At 36.3% G+C, this 23,249-nt stretch overlaps 1 protein-coding gene across 4 annotated transcripts in view; it reads right to left on the reverse strand.

Annotated features, from left to right (window-relative positions):
* Positions 1–23,249, reverse strand: part of LRCH1 (leucine rich repeats and calponin homology domain containing 1) — a 191,299-nt gene that overhangs the window by 87,501 nt on the left and 80,549 nt on the right. For all 4 annotated transcript variants that reach the window (XM_058548176.1, XM_058548179.1, XM_058548177.1 and 1 more), the window contains exon 2: positions 12,548–12,692. In XM_058548176.1, the coding sequence (XP_058404159.1) occupies positions 12,548–12,692 (145 nt within the window). The remainder of the gene's footprint in view (positions 1–12,547; positions 12,693–23,249) is intronic.

Genomic DNA, 23,249 nt, shown 5'->3' on the forward strand with positions numbered 1-23,249 from the left:
AGTGATTGATATATTCTTTGTACTTTTCAGCACTTAATTTTTTCTCAAAATAAATTACATATTTTAATAATAAATAATAATAATTTAATTTATAAATAATAATAAACAAATAAAAATTTATATATTTAAAAGGTGCTAAATAAAGAAGAAATCAGCCTGGGTGGCAGCTCTGTGCAACATACTTTATGCTTTAGTGTTTCCTGGGCCTTTCTCTTTTCTATTTACATTTCATCTTATCTTTCAACACATCCAGTCCATACAGATTACCTGCTGTCTGAATATGACATCATGAAGGCACATACTTTTTAACCTCATCCTTTTTCAGGTGTGAGGACAGTTCCTGAAGGATTCGTTGGGTGATAAACATTCTTCTAAATCAGTGTTTACAAACTGGTGTTCTGAAAAGCACTATTCTAGGAGATGCTAACACAAAAAAAGGGTGAAAAGTTCTCTGTTCCTTGGAGAGTCACAATACTGATTAGCACAATACCTGGACTTTTTCTTTTTTAAAGCAGACCTATTAACACCCAATAGAACACTTTTCCATAGAATATACTTTTGGGAAATGATGTGCTACTTACCCATTAATTGAGCCAATGGCATCACTGAGGTTAGAAATAACTTTTTTTCTCCTATGGAATCTGGCAGGTAAGTTTTCTCTGGATTTATTATGCTCTATTCATGAACAGATGAATTAATCCCTGAACAGAATGATCCATTTTCTTAAATTATTTTCACATTCCTTTCTGCGATGGCTTGCCAGTTGCCAAATGGAGTATCAGAAAAACATGCCTGATTTCACAAGATTAAGGTAGATAACTGAGATTAATAGATAACATATTTCCACATGATGCAACTCTAAAAGTGACCCAAATCTTCCAGTTATCTGCACCTCACCCTTCAGAGAGATCATCTCATTCCATCCGTCCTGAGAGTCCATCTGGTCCATAGAGTGTCACTCCAAGAAACGACAGGAGATGAAAAAAGAATGCCTTACAGAATAAACTGCTGTCGTCACAACCACACCTTTTGTCCCCTAAACACCTAATCCCCTGAATCTGTCTAGATAAAGAACCACAGAATATGTATGTATTCTTGACTTAATGTCTCTTCCCTGGAAAAAATGCTATTTGGGATTATTACACATGGTGAAATTCTTGGCTACATTATTTTATCAAGACTTCCCCTCCCTGAGTTCTCAGAGCACAAGCATTCCTTTCAGAAGTAGGATAATATTTTTAACATCATATCCTGCTATTTTCCAGTCACTATAGCATATGTTTTATTACTTTTGAAAATGAAGTGATGCATTTAGATCTGGATTGGGAAGTTGAGAAAACCAATACTGTGTCTCTTTTCTCAAAAGTAACTCTTATAAAAATTTCTTTATTTGTCCAGTTACTGTAATTGTTACTAAAAAGCAAATAGGAACACCAAGAGAACCAAAGTGAAGCCCTAGCATGGCCATTATGCCTCCAGACTGCAATCAAAACCTGGCCATTAATTTAAGGCACCAGGGAAGAAGGTATGGAGGGTGCTGACAAGACATAAAAGGCAGAGCTCAACAAAGAAAGGATTGAAGAATATGAAGTCAAATTCTCACAAACTCTAATCTAATGGGTCTTCAAGACTAGTTCTCATGCAGTACAATAAAATAACTTAAACAACTTATAGAAATTCAGTTTATCAAGTGCAAGTTTGTTTTAGCCAACCAACAAAGTATACTATTATAAGGGTAAGAGAGTGCATAAGATTTCACCAATGAGTCAAAATGTATAGTTCTTGTGCTACACATTCCAATCATTAAGAGTCTTTTCGATTAAGGAAACTCATGATATGACAATTTTTCCTGCTTTCAAAGTATTACTGTACTTTCACTCCCATTATGTTTAAAGGCATTCTCATGTTTGAAAATTACCCCGATTAAGAAAAGAGAACTATAAATGAGATAAAAAAATGTGAAGGAGAATGCAGGGTCCAACCTATAACCAATAGGGAGTACCCAAAGAAGACAGAAATAATGGATAAATGGAGGGAGTAGCAATATTAAAAAAAAGATGATGAAAATTTTTCTAGAGTTGATGAAAGACACGAATCTTCAGAATCAGGACACAAAATAAAGTTTATAGCAAGATAAGTTGAAATAATATGTATCTATATATAGCATAGCCAAAAATGCAGAAACACCAAAGACAAAGGGTAGATATGGGAAGAAATCAAAGGGGAAAATATGGAAGATTTTCTTCAAACCTAAAACATTTAGACTAGCAAAAGATTTCTCTATAGCAAAACAGAGGCCAGAAAATATAATGTCTTTAAAATACAATAGAAAAGAACCACCAACTTAAATTTTATACTAATACAACCTAATACTTTATACTAATAAATGAACCTTCTTTCAAGAATGAGGGGTAAAAGACATTTCAGAAAGACTGTATTTAACACAAACATACCCTTACTGAATGAAATTCTTAAGAATGCATGTTGTAAGAAGAAGAGTAAACCCTAAAAAGAGTGAGATGAAAAAGCAACAGCAAGGAAAGAATCTGGTAAAAATATGGGTAAGTAAAAATAAGCATAATTGACTAACATCAAGGTAAAAACCAAGGTGGACCTAAAATAAAGAATAAAAATAATATATAAGTTTGGAGACGGGTGCTTACAATTAAAGCTTTCTGTGAATACTATTACTTTTGGGAAGAGGAGAGAGATAATTTTTACCTTTAGAATTTTAGACTTTTGTAAGTCAAGTATTTATGTTAATGATTTATAGGTAATCTTTCTATTAAAAGTATAAAAATATAATGAATAACCTCTGAAACGGAGGAAGAAAAAATTAGAATACATAAAACTCAGAATATTCAATAGAAGGTAGGAAAGGGCAGAAGAAGAAAAGCAAAGAAAATCTTGACAAACAAAATACAAAATAAGAAGGGAAATATAAATCCATATACATAATTAATTACAATAAATGTAAATGGATTAAACTCACCTATTATACAATACAGATGATGACACTGCTTTCTAAAAAAAATCATCTATATTCTATTTGGAGACACATCTAAAACTTACGGCTGAAACTAAAGGAGTGTAAAAAGATATAGGAGAAGGAAAGTCACCCAAAAGAAAGCTAAGATGTTAAGTATTAATTTCATATAAAACAGACTGTAAGTCAAAAAAAAAAGCATTTTATAGACAAAGTGAATCACTTTGATAAATGATAAATGATAAAATGATAAATGACAATGATAAAACTTGCAATTTGCCAGAAAGACATGCAACTTTGAATTTGGTCTTAAAATACATATATTAAAAATTGATGGAATTATACAGAAAACCCAACAAATCTGCAATCATCCTATTTTGCTTAAAACACAACTCTGAGTGATTGATATATATTAAGCAAACACAAAATGTGTTAAGCTAGAAAAGATGTGAACCCTAAAATTAAGAAGTTATATTAATGGATTTACTAGAACCCAGTATACAAACACTTAGAGAACATATGTTCTTTTCAAGCACATGTGGAATATTTAAAAAATTAAATATGCATAGGCTATAAAGTAAATTTCAATCAATCTAAAGAATCAATATCAAACAAATATTCTCCAAAGACAATGCAATTAATTTAAAAATCAATTTTAAAAGATAACTATAAAAATCTGTTCTATAGAAAACTTAACAAGTCAAGGAAGAAATACTAGAAATTAGAAAAGATCTAAGAGTGATTAAAAAGATACTACACATCAAAACTTTTATGAATCAGCTAAAGCACTATGTACAGAAAAATCCACGGTGTTAAATGCTCCTATAAGTAAAGAAAAATAATTAGAAATTAATGAGCTAAATATCCAAAACTCTAGAAATTAGAAAAAGAATAAACCCATAAAAAATGGACAAAAGGAAATATGATAGATAAAATCAGAAATTAACAAAAAAGAAAATATCAATAGAGTTGGTCATTAAAATTAAAAGCTGATTTTCTAAAAATTCACAATAACAACAGACACACTTCTTAAAAAATGAATGAAGAAGACAAGGAATGCACAAATTTATAGTATTAGGAATTAAAAAGGGGGACCAACTGTAGATACAGTAGAAATTTTAAAAAGTACAAAGTCCTTCCCTTATGTAAATATTTAGGTTCGCATCCTGGACAATTCTCTAACAACTCTTTCTATGATTATGAAACTGTCCTAAGGAACATGGAATGCAATGGAGCATAATGTTAGACAAGTTAACAAAGGTGAAAGTGCTAATAAGCAAACTATAAAATGCCACAGAAATAAATTCCACTAAGCTCTATTGTTCTCCTTTATGAAAAAAGTGTGGCCAAGGGATAAATCACTTTCTATTTCACTTTCCTATTTCTGTATGCTAATAATGAACTAACAGAAAGAGAGCTCAAAAAGATAATACCATTTACAATTGCATCAAAAAGAATAAAATACCTACGAATAAATCTTACCAAGGAGGTGAATGACCTATACAATGAGAACTACAAGACATTATTGAAAGAAATCGATGATGACATAAAGAAATGGAAAGATATCCCATGCACGTGGATTGGAAGAATAAACATAGTTAAAATGTCTATATTATCTAAAGCAATCTACAGATTCAATGCAATCCCAATCAGAATCCCAATGACATTCTTCACAGAAATAGAAAAAAGAATACTAAAATTTATATGGGGCAACAAAAGATCCCGAATAGCTAAAGCTATCCTAAGAAAAAAGAACAAAGCAGGAGGCATCACAATCCCTGACTTCAAAACATACTACAAAGCAATAGTAATCAAAACAGCATGGTACTGGTACAAAAACAGACACACAGATCAATGGAACAGAATTGAAAGCCCAGAAATAAAACCACCCATATACGGACAGCTAATTTTCGACAAAGGAGCTAAGAACATACAATGGAGAAAGGAAAGTCTCTTCAGTAAATGGTGTTGGGAAAACTGGACAGCCACATGCAAAAGAATGAAAGTGGATCATCTGCTACCGCCGTTCACAAAAATTAACTCAAAATAGATCAAAGACCTGAAGGTGAGACCTGAAACTATAAAACTCATAGAAGAAAATATAGGCAACACACTATTTGACATTGGTCATAAAGGAATCTTTTCAGATGACATACCTACCCAGACTAGGGAAACTAAAGAAAAAATAAACAAGTGGGACTTTATCAGATTAAAGAGCTTCTACAAGACAAACGAAACCAGAATCAAGATGAACAGACAACCCATCAGCTGGTAGAGAATATTGGCAAAACATACATCTGACAAGGGGTTGATTTCCATAATATATAAAGAACTCACACAACTGAACAACAACAAAAAAACAACCCAATCAAAAAGTGGGCAGAGGAAATGAACAGACACTTCTCCAAAGAAGATATACAGATGGCCAATAGGCACATGAAAAGATGTTCAACATCATTAATCATCAGGGAAATGCAAATCAAAACAACACTAAGATATCACCTCACACCCGTTAGAATGGCTATAATCACCAAGACAAAAAAAACAACAAATGTTGGAGAGGATGTGGAGAAACAGGAACCCTCATACACAGCTGGTGGAAATGCAAACTGGTGCAGCCTCTATGGAAAACGGTGTGGAGATTCCTCAAAGAATTAAAAATAGAGATGCCCTATGATCCAGCCATCCCACTACTGGGAATCTATCCAACGAACCTGAAATCAACAATCCAAAGAGGCTTATGCACCCCTATGTTCATTGCAGCATTATTCACCATAGCCAAGAAGTGGAAGCAACCTAAGTGTCCCTCGACTGACGACTGGATCAAGAAAATGTGGTATATATATACAATGGAATACTACTCAGCCATAAAAAAAGACAAAATCGTCCCATTTGCAACAACATGGATGGGCCTGGAGGGTATTATGTTAAGTGAAGTAAGCCAGAAAGAGAAAGACAAACACTGTATGATCTCACTCATATGTGGAATATAAACCAACACATGGACAGAAAAAACTGTATTGTGGTTACCAGGGGCAGTGGGGGTGGGGGGTGGGCACAAGGGGTGAAAGGAGTCATATATATGGTGACGGACAAACAAAAAGGTACAACCCAAAATTTCACAATGTTAAAAACTATTAAAATACCAATAAAAAAATAAAAATAAATTAAAAAAAAAAAAAGTACAAAGTCCTTCCCTTATGTAAATATTTAGGTTGGCCTCCTGGACAATTCTCTAACAACTATTTTTACGATTATGAAACTGTCCTAAGGAACATGGAATGCAATGGAGCATAATGTTAGACAAGTTAACAAAGGTGAAAGTGCTAATAAGCAAACTATAAAATGCCACAGAAATAAATTCCACTAATCTCTATTATTCTCCTTTATGAAAAAAGTGTGGCTGAGGGATAAATCACTTTCCTATTTCCTATCTAAAGTAAGAGCTGTTGAAGGCCCCAAATATGATGGTGTAACAGCTAAATCCTATTTAGCTATTAAAAGGTGATGATGATGATGATGATGATGATGATGGCAATAATGAAGATTATTCCAGAATTCCACACCTTTCTTCACTTGTGCCCGTTTTTTCTTTCCCTCTTCTCTTTAACAGTACTTGTTATAAGACTTGGTAAACTGCAATGTTCTTAAAGGAAATATAATAAGTTGATTATTGATGAAATGGCAGTGTTTCAAAGGGCTTTTATCTGTCTAGAAAAAGAAATATAATTTGCATCTTGTTCATTTTGGGCTTGCAGAAAAAACCTTTGAGAATTACTATGAACATCTATACAATAAAATAGGCGTACGTATTTACCCCATTTTCAGAAAGCAAATCTGCAGCACAAAGATCTTAAAAACTCGATTAAGATCAGAAGCAGAACTGGAAACAAAACCAACACATTCTGACAGTGCTCTAGCTATCAAAGCCATACTGTCCCTTCTGTGTCTGTTCTTTTTTTCAATACGAACACTGATCTGAGACAGCATCTGTGATCAGGTGATATGTATAATGGAAAAATCCTCTTTGGAAGTCTTGCCAAGTCTGGGCTATACTAAAAGGAACAGAATCTGATAAGAAATATCCTACTATTAACTCATTCACACTTAATAAAGCCCGTCAGCGACCAATGCCAACAGACATAATTTTACAGACACAATAATTTATATTAAAATTTTTAGGGACCACTGACTATAGGTTCCACCTTGAAAACAAATGCCCAGTGGACACACGAGAAAAGACAAGGCTTAAACCATATGCTAATGTTCGTGCAATGGATGACCATGATGGCCTCTTCTAACTTTAGCATTCTGCAAAAAGTATTTCCAAATTTTAAGGGGATACTTCCAATTCCAACATGGTTCACTGTGTTTTGGCATCTTCCTGCTGATCTGTCATTTCACAAAGCATAACCTAGCTACCAAAAGCCAGTTCCAAAATATATATACTAAAATATTCTCATTTTCCTTTTGAATGAGATAAAATCTTCATATAAGGATGTGGGATACAAGTTTGTCTTAAATTGAAGAAAACTTCTCACCTTTTCCAGTTTAGGAAGACACCATCAATTTTCTCAGTTTCTAGAAAGAAGAAATGCTATCTTATAATTGATAGTGTCTTCAGAAATGTTAGTGAGAGGATGCATTTCTTAGGGATAAAATTAAAATTCTTAGAAACAAGGAAAATTAATTTTTAGTTCACAACAAAAAATATAAAATCTGTGCTTTCTAAGGCAAACCTAGCATGCAGGATGCTTCTCCCAGTCCTTCAAATAGAGAGCTATATTCTTGAGGATTAAAGATTATTTCTCAGAATGACCTCCCAAAGGAATGTGGGGATACGGGTTTTACAGCCATGAGGAAGTTGGCTCTTTTCTGCACATTGTTTAGCAGCCAAAAAGGATGCCAGGCTTCAGAAAAGCAGCCAAAACAGATTCCTTTTATGTTGTGATAACATTTTGTTCAAGAGACTGCCCTCTTCTTTACAGGCAATGCCTTAGAATCTATTCCTGGTGGATTGGGAGAGAGAGGGGCTTCTATCGAATAAATCAGCTCCTGGTTCTGTGTGTTTCACTCTGGGAAAGTAAAGCCACTCACCAAGAGTTCTGGAAGCAATATGATCAAATGCTGTAAAAACTTTCATTTTTTGGCAGCTTCTATTCCGGAAACTCTCTGAGATGAAACTTTTAAGCTCAGGTCCCTATTCTTAGATTCACAACATCCCTACAGTTGCCAAGAGTTTTGCTACTCTGCGTTATTCTATTTTCCTAAGGTACACTTTCTTCATAAGTCTCATCAACAACAACCTCTCCAACAACTTAAAACAGATTTCTTTTTGTTTTTTTATGAGGAAGACTGGCCCTGGGCTAACAGCCGTGCCCATCTTCCTCCACTTTATATGGGACACCGCCACAGCATGGCTTGCCAAGCAGTGCATCGGTGCACGCCCAGGATCCGAACCGGTGAACCCAGTCCCGCCGCAGCGGAGCCGCACACACTTAACCTCTTGCGCCACCAGGCCGGCCCCTTAAAATAGATTTTAAACTTTGTGAGTCTTTCCTGTGTAACTCAGGTTCAAAGTCTTTGTTCCTATATAGGAACAAATCCTGCTTAATCATTTTGATTGTCCTTGGCCACGATTCTTGGATTAAGACACTTTATAACTGGAAGAGACACAGTGGCACATATACTAAACTAACATAACCTTTTGTTGTGAACACCAAGAAGCAAAGATTAAAAGCCTAGATCCTTCAGACACAGCCTACATAAACAGCACTAAATTAATGTTTTCCACGAATATGACATTTCTATCATGTGAGAAAATGTAGAAGACACTGAAGTGTTTTTAACCGCATTTCACAGTGAAGACTTCTTTCCCCACGTGCTAATTAAACCCATTTCTAGTCTAACACAGGAATTGGGTGGCTGGAACCACGCAGCCATTTGACGTCTAAAGATAACATCGCCGAGAGATCCGTCAGCCAAGGAGCCGGACAGGCGGTGACATTTCACCACCTCCCCCTCCACCACCATCTCCGTCGTCATCACTAATGCCATCACCATCAAATATTCATGGCTGTTTACTCTACTGGAACACGCACTACATCTCAGAGGGTGTAATCAATTTTGAATGTTTCCCATAAATTCAAAGTAGCTTCATATGGCATCTCTCCTGTCTTGCAACACACCAAATTAGTAATTTCTAAATGCGATTTATTAAAAAAGAGAAAAAAATTTAAAATACCATAAGACCATCTTTAATTTTAAGTCTAAAAACATGAAGTCTGTAAACTTTGAAAAGCAGTTTCTCTGTACTACTTTAACAACTCTTTCTCCCTAGTTAATAAATACAAGGGGAAAATCCTGAGTACTACAAAAAAGAACGTGTGTTTGGGTATTTATTTATAAAACCCGATGAACTTGCCTCCTTGTTGACGCTGTTTCAAAACATGCCATATTTGATACAGTCTACCTTAAGTATGTGCTCAAAAGTTGTTGACAGTATTTCTTTAATTTTCTGAAATTTATACAGACTTCCCCAAAATACATCTAAATTACTGATAATGTCATGATTTGATTATATACTTCTGTCTAGAATATAAGCTTTTTTCTTTGGCATTATCTCCCATTTATAATTATCATAGAAAAGAAAATTGGATGGAAGGCAGCTCAGCAGTTCTTCTACAAGGTAGTAAGTTTGCAAGATCCTGAGGCCCTTGTTTCCTTTTTAAGTAAATGGGTTGGCAGCCTCCCCTCCAAAGGCCAACTCAACAGAAGTCCACCCTGTCTCTTCACCATACCCAAGAGGAATATATTTTATTTTGTTGATATAATTTTCATGAGGGGTAGAAAAGACAAGAAAAAGCCACAGTGCCCAACCCTGGCTGTTGTGGAGGGGACACATGTCATGATCACGCATAAGCACAATATTCTAAATTCCTCCCAGTTACCAGCTCGGGGTGGCTGGGAGTTGGGTGGTACTTTGAGGACAAGAAGAACTCACACAGACAGCACTACTATCATGTGGATGATATTACTCAACATCTTAGAAGACTTACAATTTAATCAGATGGCACTAGTATTTTCTAGATATTATAACATATTTGCAAATAAACAGATGTGACAGTCACCTACTATTTCATAAGCTACAAATAAATCTTTTAGGCAAATGTAACATTCTACCTCAAATCACTCCCAAACGGAGAAATAACTCAATTTCAAGAGTCCAATTCCTAGAAGATACATTTCAACTAAACCCAGTCATCAAACAGAAGGTGAAGGCCTTGTAATTGAATAAACAAGATGACCACCTCATGGCCACTTTACAGTTTGCCCTATGTTACTACTTTCTGTGACACATTTATATTCATGAAGTTAATGTGATAGAAGGTATCAAAAATAATTACATATGTATATATAGTACCTGGCTTTCAAAGAATTTAGAGGACATCCATACGTTTCTCATCTACCCTGACACAATATCTCTGAAAAGTAAGAGATGTACTTTTTCTTAATTTTCTCCATGTTGTTATCAATTCCTTTAAAGAGTCATGATTCAACATGAGAGAAGAGGTCTTAAACATGGTAATACTAAAGTAGGAGGTGAAAAACAAAGAAAAGTAGGAACAAAGGAGAACAAAACCAAATAAAAATGACATATATAAATAGCAGAAAAGACAGAGGCAAACAAAAAATTAAACAACTACAGACAGAAAACAAAGTTTAAAGAGTTTGGTGTTTAATGATCCCTTGGTTTCTTTCTCCCTTCCATTACTTAGGAATTCATCACAAAACTCTTGCTTACAACATACCACATGGATCCTCTTCAGCGTCATCAGTCTCAGCGTCTCTCTGCTCTTGCCTTAAAGAATCCTGAGGTCCACACTCCAATATATTCTTTCTACCATCTGAAGATAGCAAGATTATTCTACTCTCCACTAGGCTCAACATGAAAATCATCATACCAAAAGCAATTTTATCAATGCTTTTAAAACATAATATGAATTTTAAGATTAGATTATCTAGTGTTTGTAGAATTTTATAGTTTATATCATCCCAGAAGAGATATGTCTTCTATACCCAAAAGTTTCTCAGTGCATATGAACTTAATATAACAATGCAAAGTTACATCTATTCTCCTATTTCTTGCAGGACTACTAGAGGTGAAAAGGTCACAGCAGAACAGGAGTAGCTAAGAAAAGCGAACAGACCAACTGCATATGCTCTTGGGATATTTCCCCTACTCCAGTTGGGATTAGAGCACAGACATCTTAGAGACAGTGAACCAAAATCTACGGACACCACTATGCTGGCTCCATCAGGCAATTTCTAGGTAATTAACATTTCTGCTGTAGCAGAAACAGCTTGGACTATTCTTACGCAAAAAAACTCAAAATGGTCTTCAGATGAAGTAGAAACCTGGAGAAGTGAAAGTTAGATATACAAGCCTCTAGATTATGCTAATAGTAACCTACCTCTTATTTACCACAAAGAAGTTAAGGCCACTTGAAAACATGACTAAGATTGTTTTCCACTCCCAAGGAAGATAGGCACTCCTAATGAAATGCAATGGAAACCCATTTTTGACTGCAAAGAAAGCAGGAGAAGACCCGTAACTCTCAGTGGCCCACTAAAAAAAACTAAGAAATAACTGACAGTACTATCATAAGTTATTGCTATACCTGGTTCATTGGGAATTTTGCACTTTACAGTGTGGTATATTTGTTACACAGCACAAGCCTTCCTGACCAGGTGCTACTCTTTGCACATGGAGATAATGCAGCTGACAGGAATGAAGGCCACACTCAGGCTTGAACTATAGAACCTTGTTTTTAGAGTAGAGACAGATCTGTTAAAACAGCTCTCCTCTCTCTCCTGTCATCCCAGATGTGAGTCAAGTCTAAAAACCTGGGTCTTAAAACAGCTGATTTCTTATCCTCAGGACAACTCAGGAGCATTAACATGTTACATTGTGCTGTACATAATCCGAGAGTCAACACAGAACACCGACCTGTCCTCAGCAAATGCTGACCTAATTTAAAGGGCTATAAAGACTGTAAACTTCATATCTTGCTGGAGTTGCTCAGGGCTCCTCCTGAACTTTCTCAGGTGGCCTAAAGTGAACAGGCTCAGTCAGTACTAGGAAGCAAATCCCATGGTACCAATAACTCCCAAAGACCAGCAAGGCCCCGATTTGTCCCAACCCCAAGTTCTTTTTCACTTCCTGTAGGCTTCCTGCTCCAAAATCTACATCAATACCTGCAGAGCAGCTACCAATAATCTCCCAAGTACCAAATGGACAAAAAGTATAAATGATGCCATATATATTATTTTAAAAAACCAAAAACATCTTGTCATATTGACATTCAGAGAAGTCCAGCACCAAAAACAATATTAACGACACTACAAATGTATTATAGAAGATATTTCTTAAATCATCTTTGTGTGATTTACTTCAAAGGGTGATCAGGAATTGCGAAAAGGAAAAAAAAAACTGACAGAAACTGACTTTTGGGGTTTTTTACCTGAATATGATTACAACCTTTATAATAGTCAACCTACCTCAAGTTTAAGTAAGTCAGCATCTGCAGATTAATGATGGCCTCAGGAATGACTCTGATACAATTATGATACAGATTAAGAATTTCCAGTGATACAAAATGGCACAATTCCATTGGGACTTCAACCAGTCTATTTTTAGATAAATCTGCGAGAAAAAGAAAGAATAATTTGTCAATAAATCTTCAACATAATCCAATACAATCTTATCAACCATCAATACGTTTTTCTTAACATGTTTTAAAATAAACAGTATATTCTAAATTTAGCTCAACATTATCATTTTTTGCCCCACTGTTACTACAGTGTTGTGATTTCCATTTTCTAACATATTAGCCCAATTCATATGGAAAAGTAAAAATACTGCGGAAACAGTTTTAGCACTCTATATAAATTTGTCAATTCAGGTCAGGTATAAGGGTAACTGAATCAATATTTCCTTTTCACTCTATCTGAGAATTATTTCAAAGTCATTCTATCCTTGGCAAGTGTGTAAAATTGTATCCTTTAATATATCTAAATACATATACTTAACATAATATTTAATCTATTTAATTCAATTTTGCATTCATAACATATATTATCTCTCGAATACCTCTTTATATCCTCCGCAAACAAACACATAGTAGACACTAAACAAATATTTCATTCACTAGAATTACTGAGTACCTACAATGTACATAATCAAGATAAATCAATTGTGTCTTTTGAGGGCCAACCCCGTGGCTGCCACATGACCAGCAGTAAAACTGGGATCTCTTGGCAAAGTGTATCCAAGACCATAGTAATGGTCTCCAGAGCAATGTAAACATACGGCATGGTTTACAATATCACCATCTCAACAACGAAAACATGGAATAGTCCTTAATGTTTAAATCTGGGAACGGCAGACATAATTGTCGAATACTATAAAACACTGAATATAAAAAAAGAGCTGCCACTCTGAAAAACAATAACAGATCAGCTCACTCTTTATTAAGAGGGACTCAATCAGTATGAAGTGAAGATGTTCAGTAAATAATATTTCATATATACTTAAGGAACCACACTCTGAAAAAAAAAAGATAGGAAACTTAAATAGGTCAATACTATAATGAAACAGAAGTCCAAGAACTATCTTCCTGAGTGTCCTTCCAATAAATAAATACATAAATAAACAAAAACAGGCATAGATGGCTTCAGAGGAGAATTCTAAGAAACTCTAAAGGGACAATTCTGATAATATTTAAACTATTCCAAACCATACAAAAAGAAGGAAAGTTTTCAAATTCTTATTTAAACAGTAAGGTATTGATACCATCACCCAACAAAGAAAGTACACAAAAGAGAAATTACATACGAATCTCCCTTCTAAATATTGATGTTAACCCTAAATTAAAAAATTAGCAAACCCTGCGCAGTACATAAAAAGATTAACATACTATGACTAAGTGGGGTTTATTTTAGGGCTATAAGGATTTTATACTGTTTAAACAATTCACCATACAATAGAATAAAGGTGAAATAGCATATGATCATCTCTATACATATCTAAAAGGTATTTGATAAATACTGCATTCACACTTTTTTTAAAACAACTTTATTGAGTTATATCTTATATATCATAAAATTGATCTATTTCAAGTGTACAGTTCAGTGATCTCCAGTAACTTTACCAAGTGATGCATTCCTCACCATAAATCAATTTTAGAACATTGATATTCATTCTTAATGCAATTGCTTAATAAAAGGAGAACAGTTGGATATTTCCTTACATAATTTACACACACACACACGCATATGAGAGAGAGAGAATATTTTCATTTACCGCTAAATCATGAATGAGTAGAAATGTTACCACTGAAGTCAAGACAAGAGATCACTACTACTATGACTACTACTGCTATTTATTATCGTTCAGGAGTACTAGCCAATGACATTCGATGAGGAAAGGCAAGGAGAACCAAAATAGGAAAGGAAAAGATAGAGTTATCATTATTCACAGATAATATGATTGGTTTCCTGGAAAACCCAAAAATATCAACAGAAAAACTACTACAAATGTAAAAAGGTACAGGGTAGAAAAGTAATATAACTTAAACAACAGCCTTTTCACACAAACTGGGAAAATTATGCAACAGAAGAGACCTAATTTATGTAATAACAAAAGAGTAAAACACCTAGAAAATGTTAAGAAATAGGCAAAGTTTATATGAAGAAAACTTTACAGTGCTACTAAACAACACAAAAGAAAAGTTAAAACAGTTGAAAAAATATTCCATAATTTTAAATAAGAAAACATCAAAAAGCTGTCGATTCTAAGTTATCCCTATTTAATTTAACGCACTCCCAATTAAAAAATTACTTCTAGAATTTTTTTTTTTTACTTTGCTGAGGTTATTATACAAGCTGACTCTAAAGTTCACATGGTAAAATAACCATGCAAAAATAGCCAGATGTCTCTCAAGAAAGAGAAGCTCTGAGGGAAGCCAGCTTTCTGGACATTAAAAACACATCATACAGCAGTGTGCTGGATAGATGGGAAGGTCAGTGGAACAAATTACAAAGATGGGAACTAGGTCAAAGATACATACATATGGAAATCACGTATGCAATAAAAGTGGCATTTCAAATCACTAGGGAAAAGATGTAAGGTCAGTAAACAGTCTGAGAGAACCCAATAGTCATCTGAAACAAACAAAAAGAGGATGACTACCTACTTCACACCTTTAATCTCAGTAAATTCTAGATGAATCAAATAATTAATTGTAAAAAGGGAAGCCATAACAGCACTAGGACAACACATGGGAAGTTTGTGTTTAGAAGGCCTGCCTCTGAATGACACAAAGCAAGATTGATAAATCTGACACATAAAAACAAAACTTAACGGCATTTTAAAACAAACAAAACCTCCATCAAAAACATAAACGACAACCAAGGAATGGGGGGCAGGGTGGGAAGTCGTACAATCATAAACCCAGTAGGCTAATTTTTTATACATAAAAAGAGCTTCTACAGTCAATAATAATAAGACTGGAAAAAAAAAAGAAGCAGAAGAAAGAAAAGCGATATGAACAGATGGCTCACAGAAAAGGAAATACAAATGGCTCTTCAGCATATGAAAAAATTATCAACCTCACTCAAATTAAAGCAATGCAAATTACAACTACATGGGATAATATTTTTCACTTATTAGTAAATATCAAAAAGTTTGATAAACACCTTGTAATGCTGAGGACATGGTGATGCAACTGAAAGGCATTTTAGCAAAATCTATCAAAATTACAAATGTACCTACACTCAACCTAGCAATCTTTCTCATCTAAAGATAAGCTCAGACATGTGCAAATGACATTTTTTAGCCTGATTTGAAATAGCAAAAGATAGAAAGCAATTTAAATATCGGTGGAGGTCTGGTTATACATTAATGTGCTATTAATAAATATCATAAATAATACTAAAATTAAATAAATCAATAAATATGAATATAATATAAACAATATTTCATGTGATGGATGTATTATTAAACATTATATTCCATAATGGAATGCTAATGCTATGCAGCCATTAAAATGAATAAAACAGCTTTATGTGTGCTAGTATGGAACAATCTCCAAGATATATTATAAATTTTTTTTAAAAAGCAAAGTACAGAACAGTGTATACAGTATTCGTGGTTTTAAATGAATATTTACATAATTGTTTAAATATAAATAGATTATCTCTGGAAGGCTACATAAGAAACAGGTAAAAGTAGTTGTTTCTGGAGAGAAGATTTCTTGCTGGAGGACAGGAGTGGGAGGGAGATTCCTCCGTTGTAGATCTTTTTGTACCTTTAGAAATCTGAATGCATTGCCTATTTGATTTTATATATGTATATATATAAGCATATGTAATATATATATTATAATGTGTATAATAATCCATATATATACACATATTTTTAACAACCTACACCAGCCTTCTTATTCTTTCTCTACACAAAGAATTGCATTTCATTTGTAAAGAGTTACGAGGCCCAAGCAAACTGTGAAGTCCCACTACTAAATTAAGGGAAATACAGAGGCAAGCTTCTTTTCATGAATGTTTAGAACCTATACAGAAAAATATTCCAGAAAGCACTTGCATTCTTTCTTCCTGAAACTCTTTGCTAGACATGGCAAACTTCACGTGCTACAATGTTGGAAATTTGCCCAGAAAACTTGCATGTGCTGTTTCCTTCAGGTTCAACTCAAAGAAAATTCCACCGAGGTTCCAGTTTACAATCAAAACTTTACCTTTCCTGAGAACTGCTAGAACTATATTACCAAGTTGAATGTTTTGATAACTATTTTAAGTAATAATAATGTTTTCATTAGTTTCAGGGACTCTAATGCTTTTTATTTATTTATTTATTTATTTTTAATTTATTTATGTTTTTTGTGAGGAGACCAGCCCTGAGCTAACATCCGCCAATCTTCCTCTTTTTTTTGCTGAGGAAGACGGCCCTGGGCTAACATCGGTGCCCATCTTCCTCCACTTTATATGGGACTCCGCCACAGCATGGCTTACCAAGCAGTGCGTCGGTGCGCGCCCGGGATCCGAACCAGCGAACCCCGGGCCGCCGCAGCGGAGCGCGCGCACTTAACCGCTTGCGCCACTGGGCCGGCCCCTCTAATGCTTTTTAAATGAAAAAATATAGGGTTTTTTTGTAGAAATGATGTCATATAACTACAAGCCTTGTAAAAGATAATGGGACAACAAATTAAGAAAAGAAACCACTCCAATCTAACAGCAGAAGACTCTGGTTCTAAATCTACAACCACTTGAGATATTTAAGAAAGTTACTCCATTTTCTAGGTCTCTGTTTCTACAAAGGTAAAATTAGAGTATGTGCAACTGGATGAATTCTAATATTCTTTTCAGATCTAAGATTTCTGTGAATAAGTAAAAAGTACTCAGAATTCAAGTATTTTCTGTCAAAAGTATTCAGAATCCAAGTGATTTTGTTTCATCGTAATAATCAAAAGCACTAGTTAAATATCATAAAAAGCTACAAAATACAAACCCACATATAATAAATATTGGCACATCTTTTTAATGAATTTGTCATTTCATTGTAGAATCTATATTCTATCATATAATCTGAATTTTATAAGTGCTCTGTTTTCAAACTTGGGGAAAATGTAATGGTAGGAGACAGAAATTATAAACTAGCTTATAAATTAAGCTAATATTCAATTCTGGGCTAAACTTATCAATGGCATCATTTTTAACAATTTGCTAAAAAAATGCTAGAATAATATTCAACTGGTGTACGAGTCTGATATTTTCATTACTACTTACAAAACAGATTTTATTTGCTCTCCTCCCTTCTTATATTCTCGTCTACAATCTCCAGATTTGAGGGGAAACTTTTGACCTTCCTTCCCTGTAATCTCCTCCCTGGCAGCCTAACTTTGCATCCCAGAAGGAGGAGCTGTTGGAAGGGCTGGTCAGAGCCTCTGAGAGACGGAATTAGTCCTGTCTGCCAAGAGGAAAAGGAAGCATACCTGGTAAATCTAAATTTCTCCTCATTTTAAATTGTATCTGATATCTCCTCTTTAATCCTTGTTTTTAATTGTGCTATTCTGCATGTATTTTTTTAGGAATCCTTTTTTTTTGAAAGGAGTCAGGCTATCCACTATAAATAAATAAAGTTATAAGGTGTTAACAGTGGGCATCTGCCATGCCCGAGCCTACACTGTAAGCCAAATGAACAGACCTGCATGTCCACAGAGTTAGTGGGAATTTACCTATACAATGTGCCCCCATCATCCTGGGTTTGTGTTCCAGTTTCTACATTAAAAGGGAAGAAATTGTATTATAAAATCTACACATAGCTTAGACTCTTTTGATACCTATATAAAAACACTTGCCTAGATCAGCACTGTTCAAATTAAAACAAAGCTGAAAAACAGAAAAAGAAACATTTTCCTTTCTTTTTCGTTTAGGTTCATTACCCACATGATGAATTATTGATGCATTCATCAATATATACTAAGTACATGGTTTCTGCAGAAATGAAAAACACACAGGCCTCCTTTTAAGGAGTTTATCATTTGAAAAGTGAGACAAAGACAAACCCAGAATGAATCATAAGGTAATATGTTCTAATTGTGCTTAAAAAAAAAAAAAGAGACAAATGAAGAGCTAAAAACCAGTTGGGTAAATAACGTTGCCATCTACTGAGCACTTCCATCATGCCAGACACTGTCTCTGGAGCTTTGCATCTGGTACCTCATTCAAACCACCACCAGGAGCAGTGTTACCACCAATCTGAAGATGAGGAAACGAGGTTCAGAAAGCTTATGTGACTTCCCCAAAGCCATAGAGATAAGTAATTATACTCACAGCTAAGTATGTCTAACTCTACGGCCTGACTGAGTCCCCATACGAGACCACTCTTTCTCCATAGAATAATGGCCCCCAAGACCACGATGTGTCCTGCAGCTCGATTATTAGGAAGACATAGCAATTACATCTTCACTGCGCTTTTATTTGTCCAAAATGCAATCAAAATAAAGTCAATACGTTCTGTGTATAGATCCAGAGGGTAAGAAAGTTACAAACAATACGTTCAAAAAATAAAGTACAAAAACAGTATGTCAGCTGACGGGCTAAATTCTGGACATGGATACAGGAAGCTTGGTAAGTGGGTACTGGCTTCTATTGCTAATTATGCTAATCTTACATAAGCACCCTCTTTCACTGAAGAGTTTAGAATGGGTTTTCAAATACATGACTTACTTTTCCCACTCCTCTCTGAGTATCATTTAATTCTCAATTAACTTTATTATTCGAAGAGAAAAAGAGGGTGCAAAAAATGGGCACATGTGCTTTTCCTATGCTTCACTTAAGCTACTGCAGAAATCACCTTGTATCTCTGGGCATCCACCAACCCGCCATGGGAAAGACGCCCAGAAGGGCAGGGGAAGTCAGTCTGGATTAAGGTGTTTTGCCTTTGAAAATCCAGAGTGGATATACAATTACAAATCGTGGAAAAAATGACATACAAATTTGTTCAAAACTTTTCCTGTGAGCTGAAAGCAAAGAAAGAAAACCAGGCCTGGTCCCTCTTTATAAAAGAAGACGGAGGAGGAGAAGGAGGGAAAAGAGGAGGAGGAGGAGGCAGAGGGGAAGGAGAAGAAGAAGGAGGAAGAAGAGGAGGAGGAAGAAACCTGGGACTTTAGTTATAATTAAAGTAGGAGGACAGTCAGTTCACAGTGCGCACAGATGTGGGTGTGCCTGACTCGGCCCTCGAAAGGGCAAGTCCCTGCCAGAAAGCAGCCAGAGCCCAAGCAGGAGCCTGGCTGTTCACCTACAATTACAGACAGACCAACGTGGGAGCAATGAAGCTTTTCCAGCTCAGGAAAGACAGACAGAACAAGGGCTCATGGATAACAGGCACGTGTTAAGAAGGCAATTAGCATCTCTATCTGGAACTACAACCCAAACCAGCTGGGCACATGGGTCAGGACCTGTGAAAGGACCCATGGGGTATGAATGATAGAAAGATAAGCTTTGAAAGCTAGAGATAAATATAGATGAAGAATTTGTGTTTTTGTTGTTTATTGCTGTAATTCTATTATAGAGGTATCAACAAATCAGCTTATGAGCTATTTTCCTAAATAAAACATTTACCTAGTATTTCTCAACCCTGCTAGTACAGTGACATCACTTGGAAAGTTTTTACAAATCCTAAAGCCTGGGGCCCATGGCCAGAAATTTTAAGGTGTGACTTGGGCATCAGGATTCCTTGGATTACGGTTGATTCTCTCTATTCCAGGAGAAACAGGTGAGGAGACCACCCAAGCTCTCAGCTTTCCCTCCGGAAACCAAGCCTCACCAACAGGTGGCGCTCTCCTAGGGGCAGGCCGTGGGGCAAGAGGGGTCTGGTTTGGACATCCCGCTGGTGCCTTACCAGGTCAGATATCTTAATGTGGGAAAGGAAACCTGCACCAATCCAGAGCTAACCATTGTTCAAGTAGGTTCTTACCCTAAATTCCTCCTCAACTAGTTTTTGATACAATCAAAGCAACAAAAATCTGACCTAGAATGGAGTTTTACATATTATGAATTGGCTATGATCATAGAAAATTAGGTTTTTTCCCCACATTTATTCCTCACCTTAACCTAGTGAGGCAGCGCTGTTATAACTTCCAGTTACTGAGGACACTGAGAGGACCAGAGAGGTTAGGTAACTTGCCTGACAACACAAAGCTAATAAGTGGCAGAGGCAACAAGGTAACCAGTAGGTATAACACCAAAGCCCTGCTCTGAACCATTACTGATTCGGCCCTTAGGACTGCAATCTAGGGAAGGTCAGTTGTTCATGTGGGTATCTCTTAAAAAAAAAAAAAAATCACGGATCCATTTCAGATGCCTAGTCAGAAGGCATTACATGATCCCATAGCTCTGTACCAAAGGTAAGTGACCTTTGAGCAGTTCCCTAATATTTTCCCCAGAAAGAAGAGCATGTGTCATCGATGCCTTGCTTCTTCCACCCACCCCCAGCTGGCCACTGTCCTTCCTTGCTGCAAACCCGCCCTGGAGCGCAGCCCTGCACCGGGGCGCGGGCTCCACCACGCCTCTGTGCAAACACAGCCGGGCAGCAAACCGGAACCCCAAAACCACGTCCTCCCCGCGTCCGCTAAAGCGTTCACATGAAAGCCGTGCAGCCAGAAATAAAACAATAAGTTTCGCTACGGCCAAAACAAGCTTTGCAAATCCCTAAAATAAAGTAGCCAAATGAATAAAAATAAGCAGGGGAGGGTAGAAAAACAGTCAGTGGAATCTGGTGTGCAGTCAGCACCATCGGAAGCACGATGTTGTTTTTGTATAGAAAAGGAAAGTGGTGCCTCGGGAGGAACTGGAGGAGGCCCGCGCTCCAGCAACAACATCCTGAGTTATCAGCCGCCAGAGCCATGAAGGAGAAGCGCTGACAGACCAGTGCAGCTGGGAACCTCATTTGCAAAGTCTTGCTTTTCGGTCAGAAGAAAAGGCCCAGTCTTGGAAGTTGAAATCATGCCCAGTTCCAGCAAGATCAAATGATATATTTTTTAAGCTGAACGATAACATGTTATCATGAAAGTTTAACTTTAGAATATTAGCACGAATCATGTTTCAATCGTTGGGTGAAACGTGAATCCACATGTAAATCTAAACCCTGACACACCAACAGGAGCATGGGACCTGCTGTTTCCCTACTACTGAGGAGGGTCGCTCTGTGCCTGGCCGTCTCCTCTCTCTTGCTTGGGCCCTCCTGTGACCACAGTTCAAAGACAGTCCTTGGGTCCTTGGGTGGAAGGATGGTCTGCGGCCAACTGCCCTCTCTGGACAATCCGTATGCTTCTTCACCTAGGTAGGCAGGGGTCTTTCTAGAAGAATCTCACGTGTATCTTTCTATCCCTCCTGAACTTCCTCACTCTGCTCTGACTGCCCCTCACTTCAACTCTCTCTCAGCATAGATGCCCCATCCAGCCCCATGATTCAGCCCCCCCGGGGCACTCCCAGGGCACCCACACATTTGGAAATGCACTACTGGAGTAAGGAAGTGCTGCTCCAGGCAATGAAGCAGAGCCCACAGGCTGACTCATCCTTGACTCTGCAGACAGAGCCGCCTCACACTTCCAGGGTTAACAGGCAGAAATAATAAGCCGATTCCTAAAAGTTTTGAGTGAGTCAGTCATAATCTCAGGCTACATCTCTGAGATCAACAAAAGAAATCATGTCAGACAGTAGAGACTGGTTAAATAATTCTTCAGTATGAACCATGAGGTCTTCCCTGACCACCAACTTAAAATTTCAACATATCCGTCTAACCTCCTTACTCTGTTCTACGTTTTCTCTTTTTCTTGGCACTTAGATAACCTTCTAACATAGCATACAATTTATTCCTGTACTATGGTTGTTAATTTTCTCTCTCCACTACTAGAATGTCAGTTCCATGAAGGATGGGATCGTCGCATTGTTCACTGGTATACAGTAAGAGCTTCATTCATAAATATTTGTTGAATGAATTGAATGACTGTAGTACGAAAGCAGATTCTTAGGTCAGACAGCTTGAACTCAAATCCTGGTCCCACCACTTAGCAATAATTACTTAACTTTCCTGTGCTTCAGTTTCTCCACCTGTAATATAAGGATAATAATAGTACTGGCCCCACTGAATTACTGGAAGGAGTAAATGAGATGATACGTATCAAGTCCTTAGAGCAGCGCCAGGTGCAGAGTGAGGCACTCTAAGAAGAGTCTCTGTCATTATGTTGGCTAACACTGGCTTCCGAGTGTTTCTAGCAACAAATAAAGCTGGGCTGAGAAGGAGCTTAAAATCTAACAGACAAGTACACGAAGCACAGCATACAGGCAAATCCCTCATGATGACAACAAATCTTAGATGAAAAATAGAAAAAAATAATTTTGTATTATGAGTGAAAAATTTATAATTTGGTTTGAAGGTTTTCCTTTCTTCGGCTAAAGGAGGAAATAAGAAATAGAATTAGTTTTGGTAAATGCCAAAAAGCATATAATGAAAGATGAGAATCTTGGCCAGGAGATTGTATTAGCAGGTGATATCTCTTAAGCCCACAAAGTACCAAAGAGGTCATTACATATAGATGGACTTTTATTGAACAAATACATCATTGAAATGTTGATAGCAAAAACTGATTTCTTTATTGTACCTCCCCTATCCAAAGTGCTGTCA

This window comes from Diceros bicornis, chromosome 9 (genome assembly GCF_020826845.1).
Source record: "Diceros bicornis minor isolate mBicDic1 chromosome 9, mDicBic1.mat.cur, whole genome shotgun sequence".
Taxonomy (NCBI): Eukaryota; Metazoa; Chordata; class Mammalia; order Perissodactyla; family Rhinocerotidae; genus Diceros; species Diceros bicornis.